The sequence below is a fragment of the Eubalaena glacialis genome, chromosome 3 (genome assembly GCF_028564815.1).
Source record: "Eubalaena glacialis isolate mEubGla1 chromosome 3, mEubGla1.1.hap2.+ XY, whole genome shotgun sequence".
NCBI classification, from domain to species: domain Eukaryota; kingdom Metazoa; phylum Chordata; class Mammalia; order Artiodactyla; family Balaenidae; genus Eubalaena; species Eubalaena glacialis.
The window spans coordinates 180,477,719-180,483,679 of NC_083718.1; the positions used below are offsets into that span (position 1 = coordinate 180,477,719).

Here is a 5,961-nt window from a genome sequence, read left to right on the forward strand (position 1 = left end):
TTTCTCTCGTTCAGAATTACCTCATTAAATACTTATAGACAGAACAATCTGGGCAAAAACCTACCACCTGGAGCCACCACCCAGAAGACTGAAACCTCCCAGGATGCAGTGGAATGTTTTTTACATTCATTCAGTTTCGGCAGTGGCTTTATTCTTGCTTTAGCCAACACCTCCTGTCTCCTGGTCATCCCCAAGTTTCTCGGCCCTGGTTTTGGGGGTTGGGGGTGGGAAAGAGAATAGAGAGTAGGGGTAGGAGAGCAGCAGGCAGAGTGCCTGTTTTCCTCAGACAAATCCCAGTTTCAAGCCAGGGGCGCCGAGGGCCAGAGGAAAGGAGAAGGCGATTCCTCTTGTGCTCCCAGGGCCGCCCAGCCAGTGGTCACACAGCAGCCAGTGCTGGAAACTGGCTTGAGGTGAACTAAGAATCCTGGGGGTCCAAACCAAAGCCCAAACCCAAGGGTTTTTTCCTAGAAAAGTCCCTGTTGCAGAAGACACCCTGCTGACAAAGTTTCATCATTTATAGAAGAATAGTCTGTCCCTGTCACCCTCCCTTGTGTGCATCCACAGCAAAATACACGGCTGCTCCCCCGAGAGGGCAGCGGCAGTCCCACGCGGTCCCGTCCCAAGTGCACGTCAGCTGTCGTCGTCTTCCTCTGATTCTCCTTCCGACTCGGGTGCGCTCTCTGGCAAGTCATCTCCCATCTGCTGGAAACTTCCGGACTGCGCGTCCCACACGTACTTGATGGTCACCTTGAATTCGGCCATTTCGTACCCGAAAAGCTTCTGCCAGAGGCAAAGGGACCCAAAGGTCAGGAGGAGCGAGTGGGGTCAGAGGAGTCTGCGGCCCCTCCCGCCGCAGCTGTGGACGCCCGGGGCGGGGGGAACTCACCAGGACGCGGGCCTGCTCCGGGGTCAGCACATCGCCCTCCTTGCACACCTCGTGGTCGGACAGCAGGGTCACCACACCTGCAGAGAAGGGGGCCCCCAGGCAGTTACTCTGGCACAGCGGCCTGTGCAGGGCCGCCCCCAGGCTTCCAGCAGCACCGGGGCAGGGGTTCACCAGTGAGCATTCAGCCGCCCAGGAGGGTTTGTGGGGGGCAGTGGCTCCTCCTCCCTTCCGTGCCCCTTAACTGCTGTATTCTGGCTGTTAAGTTACTGTCTACATTCACCCCAACTGTCAGGCGGGCGCTCTTAGTCCCGTTTTCACATGAGAAAACAGAAGCCAGTAGAAACTGGGGCTGCGGAGGGGAAGTTGTCTGGCTTGGAAACCTGCGCTCTCGGCCGCTCCGCTGTGGCCCCTCAGCTCTGGGGACGCCCCTGTACCTTTCTTGAGGGCCGTGGGCAGGCCCAGCTGCCTCAGCTGTGGCTCCATGGAGTGCGGGAACTGCTCCAGGGGCCCCGGGTCCAGGCTCACGGTGAAAGTGGCTTTGTTCCCAGCTCGGGCGTAGTCCACCTCCGTGTATTTCGTGAACCACCTGAGGGGAAAGAGAAGGGGCAGGAGGGCAGGTTTCCGCCTGGGCCTCGCCTCACCTCCCTTCCTCCTCAGCTCAGCCTGGAGCTCCGAGCCCGGGAGAACAGAGACTCAGTAACAGGATTCCAGGAACCAGGAACCAGGTTTTACTCGGTGCCTCTGCTGTACAAAGTCCTGGGCTAGTCCCTCCCCGGAGACCTCGCCGACCTTTCCCTTCCCACCGCTCCTCCAGAGCACTTACTCGTTCACTTCCTCCTTAGTGCGATTGGTGAAAAGGAGACCAACTTCACCCCTCAACTTCTTGCTGACCTACAGAACCAAAGTGAGGCGGGGTCGGTCACATTAGAGCAGCGGTTCTCAACTGGGGACGATTTTGCCGGCCCCGCCCCCCTCATCTGGCAACACCTGGAGACATTTTTGGTCACAGCTGGAGGGGGGCAGTACTACTCTCTGGGTCTGGAGGTTAAAGGAGAACCGAGCTTCAAGCCGACCCCGGGCCAGATGGCTGCAGTGTGCATCATGTGACGGCAGCGGAGAAGGCAGCCTGGCCTCGGCCCCTCCCTGTGAGGGCCAGAGACTCACCTGATGCAGATTGTCTTTGTACTCGTCAGATGGGCTTCGACCCAGGGCCACCATCATCACTTTGTTTTTGCCAAAGAACATCCTACAGAGAAAAAGAGGGGTCTGTGAAGGAAGCGCCCCACCCTGCCCTCACTTCAGTGCAAACCAGCTTCAGTCCCCGGAGCCCAAGCCAAGGCCCAGGCTGTTTTGCAGCAGAAGGTATGGTCAGAGGCTCCACTTTTCCACGCAGCCCTGCTCACTTTGTCGCCAGCCCAGGGTCCCTCTCATTATTTTCCTGCACAGACCCTGAAACTCACATTCTGTCTCAGCCCACTGTGAGTGCGTCTGGATATGTGGAAGAGGCCTGTTCAATGGTCTGAACCAGAATGGGTGGGATGTTCCTTAAGGGACCAGACCCCAGGGTTCAGGGAGCCCCTTCTCCTGGAGAGGTCACCGCTCAACCCGCCCCCCACCCCCCCAACACGAGACAAACTTTAACAGTTAAAAAGCGCCCTTCAGCGGGGATGGGGGCGTGGCACTTTGTCCTTATTAAGGTGCCACCTGTGACTGAGGTCACTAACTGCCCCTGTGCTTTGCAAGCAGCCTGGCCCCTCCGCACTCAGGCCCTTCTCCCACTGCCCGCTCACCGGCTGTGCTTCCAGGCACTGCGGATGTCCTTCAGCTTGCTGTTCCTCATGTTGGCCACGGAGAAGACGAAGAGGTACTTGTATGTGTCCACACATTTCCGAAGCTGCAGGACAATTCATGGGGCTCTGGAGTCCAAGGGGCAGCAGGGGTTGGGCAGTACTCTGGCCTCAGGTGGGAAAGAGACTGCTCCAGGTCTCTTACAACTGTGGATGTTTAGAGCCTCTAACCTGGTTGTTTCCTCCGTGCCTCTGCTACTGAAGCCAGGATACTAAGGACAGGGGCTGCCCTGACGCAAAGCAGGCATGATGGCAAAGTGTGGGGGAAGCTGAGCCACGGGTCAAGAGCCCACCGTCTCCCCAGGTTTCCGACGTACGGTGGCCACCAGTGCAACCGACCACTTCTCTTTGCTTTGTCCAGTAATTGCTGACGATCTAGAAGCTTAGCTACACTAGGAAGGCTCCTGCTATATGGCAACATGTAAAGTCTTGTCATTTAGTCATAAGGGGAGGTGGCTCATCAGCCCTGCGGTGCCCACGTTGTTGGCTGCAGCCACGATGAAGTGGTCTCAAGGAAAATGGCATCTTTGTGCAGGAGGAAACTCCGCTCTCACCCAGCCTGCAGCCTGATGCAGTGCAGATAGTGGCTTGGTGCGTTTACCCACACCTGGTAACTCCCTGGCTTTTCTGACATCGGGCAGACTAACAAACCTCTGCAAGCTTCAGTTACCGGACCGCAAAACAGCGAAAACATCCCCTCGCATCTACCTCACAGGGGTGCTTCACATGTGAAACAGCGCCGTGCAGGGCAGAGTAAGGGCTCAATCAAACTGGAAACCATCACTATGGGAGTTTTTATTGGTGCTGCTGCTGGAGGAAAAAGGGCTGGATCAGCACCTTGGTTTTTTTTTTTCCAAACAGTATGTTTCCCTGACAAACAGCCCTACACCCACGTTTATAAACTAAATACAAGGTCTGGAAAAATAAAAAGAACACGCTCTTACCTCTTCTATCAAGTTCTGTTTCAGTTCCAAGCCTTTCTTGGCGGTTTTGGTGAGGGAGACTAATACAAAGAAGAAAAAGGGGAGATGATGAGAGACAAATCTGTATGTCCTGGAGACTCTTTCTTCCCCCCTTTGGTAGCCCAGCTGGACCAAGCCAATCTGAGAAAAGGTAGCAAGGCTTTTGTGGCCACCACTTCTGGCATGCAAGGCTACTCCCAGGGTCCCCAGAGTGCCTACTTGCTACTGTTCCCGAGCCTGAAGGTCCCTTCCCATCTTTCCTGTTACTCAGACAAACCAGGTATTCCTTAGCTCCCCTGAGGCGAAGCGAAAACTCCCTACTGAGGTGTGTGGGCTCTGGGGGTCCTGCCTGCAGCTGAGCTAGCTGCTGGCTGAGGCGCGTCCCTGTGCTGCTGTGGTACACAGAGACCATCTGTGGCTGCTCTGGGCTGGGGACTGTATCTCCTCTGCTACACGCTGTCTTGCAGTTTGGACTCATGGATGCAGCAACGCCTCTGGGGAGGGACAAGCACCTCTTCTCTAACAACAGCTGGGGCCCAATTTGCCCCTTAACCAGAAGGGTTTGGCATTTGCCAGATTTGACCAGGGCTCCCTCCACAGAACCCAATCATTCCACAAACGCTTAACAGAGCATCAAATGCAAAGCCCTGGGTCCTAGGAGGAGGCCGCTTCTTATTCATCCTGCCTGGCACTCAGTCAGTCCCTCTTCACGAAGCACACATCTAGAAAGGTAATCACACCATTCAGGGGCAAGTGCAGCACAGGAGGGCAAACAAAATACAGTTGTCCATTTTCCAACATTTCGACTGCTACAACTGTGGACCCAGCCAGCACCATGCTCTCTTGGATTACTGCTAGTCTCGCTGCTTCCACCCCGCACACTGCCCCCACCTTCCCTGTCTATTCTCAACAAAGCAACTAGGGTGATCTTTCTAAAGTAAAGTTGAACCCCATCATTCCTCTGCTCGAGCTCTCTCCTCCCGTTTCACCTGCATGTGAAAGCCAATTCCTTGCAAAGGTCTTTCAAGCCCCGCACACTCTGCCCAATTCCCTCTCCCTCCTTTTCTGCTCTGGCCACGCTGGCCTCTTGCCCCAGAACATGTCAAACGTGCTCCCGCTTCAGGGCTTTTGCCCTTCGTGTTCCCTCTCCTGGGACCACCACCCTTCCAGGTAACTCCATGGGTTGCTTATTTACTTTCTTCAAGTTCCTGCTCATTTGTCATCTCAACAGAGACCTTCTCTGGCCACACTGCACAAAAGAATATCAACTTCTTTTTCTCTCACTCTTACTCCACGGGACTTATCACTATCTGAAGTTACTGATTCGATTTTCGGTACCTTGGGAGAATATTCTTCCCATAACTAAAATATTAAGCTTGATGAGGACTCTAGACCTTCCTTGTTGTAACTGCTGTATCCTTCAACGCCTAGAGAGTGCCAGGCCCCTCTCTAATTTGTTGAGTGAATGTGCTAGAGAGCCGGAGTGAGAGAGACCCACCATAGTAGAGGTAGTCAGGAATACTCTCTTAGGAGGTATCCTACGAACTGCCAACTGAGAAAGAGCCAGCCATACGAAGACCGGAGCACAAGCATGCCAGACAGAAGCAACTTCAAGTACACAAGACCATACTTAGGGATCAATCTGGGTTGAGGGAAAGGCGGTAGGGTGGGGGGAGCGCGGAGAGCTAAGACAGATGGGCTGAGGTTGGAAAAGGTGGGCCAAGGCGAGATCGGGCGCAGCCTGGGTGTTCAGAGGCTGTTCCCCGACCAGCCGGCCTTGGAGAAACTCTGGAGGCCCGGCAAAGCAGTCTCCGCTCCCTGACCCGACCCGGCTCCAGCCCCCACCCCCGTGCTTCCCCCGCGAGCCCCTACCGCAGGCGACAACCAGCCCGCGAATTCCTCACCGGGTCCCAAGACCCCCTTTGCCCACCTTTCTTGTCGCGCTTGGATTTGGGCATCGCGCTGCAGCCACGTGCGGCGGAAGACGGTGCTACCTATTAGGACCTCGGCGGCGCTGGGGCCTCTGGGACGGCCGTCGGGGGCTGCCCTTGCGCGTGCCTGACCCAATCTGCGCTGAGGCCCGCCTCTCCCTGCCCGGCCGCCGCCTGCGCTCTCCCTCGAGTCTCCAGAGCGACTTCCTGCGCGGGCGGGGGATCCCAGAGTCCTGGGCGCCCCACCGAGAGCTCCGCGTGCGGTTCCCAACTCTATGGTTCCGCGGAGGCGGAGCCTGCAGCCCAGTGCATGCTGGGCCGGCGGCGGGCCGAGC

The 5,961-nt window shown here is 56.3% G+C and overlaps 1 protein-coding gene across 2 annotated transcripts; it reads right to left on the reverse strand.

Moving 5' to 3' along the window:
- Nucleotides 1-129: 129 nt before the first annotated feature.
- Nucleotides 130-5,903, reverse strand: MRTO4 (MRT4 homolog, ribosome maturation factor). 2 transcript variants are annotated; one of them, XM_061187051.1, is made up of 8 exons: nt 5,626-5,903; nt 3,678-3,736; nt 2,677-2,780; nt 2,051-2,132; nt 1,710-1,777; nt 1,321-1,472; nt 887-963; nt 130-780 (listed from the first exon to the last, which is right to left on the reverse strand). In XM_061187051.1, the coding sequence occupies exons 1-8, from the start codon at nt 5,651-5,653 to the stop codon at nt 631-633; spliced, it is 720 nt and encodes a 239-aa protein (XP_061043034.1). In that variant the 5' UTR covers nt 5,654-5,903; the 3' UTR covers nt 130-630. The 2 variants fall into 2 exon arrangements, with proteins under 2 accessions (XP_061043034.1, XP_061043035.1); XM_061187052.1 differs by lacking the exon at nt 5,626-5,903 and adding an exon at nt 3,442-3,540 and having other exon boundaries at nt 3,678-3,699.
- Between the last annotated feature and the right edge of the window lie 58 nt (nt 5,904-5,961).

What these genes read in the sequence shown, in the direction of transcription:
- MRTO4 (XM_061187051.1), bottom strand. Translation starts at nt 5,653, where the DNA reads ATGCCCAAATCCAAGCGCGACAAGAAAG. An exon ending in ACTAAGGAGGAAGTGAACGA is followed by an intron (nt 1,473 to 1,709) that starts GTAAGTGCTCTG and finishes CTTTCCCCTCAG; the next exon opens with GTGGTTCACGAAATACACGG. An exon ending in GCCCACGGCCCTCAAGAAAG is followed by an intron (nt 964 to 1,320) that starts GTACAGGGGCGT and finishes CCTTCTCTGCAG; the next exon opens with GTGTGGTGACCCTGCTGTCC.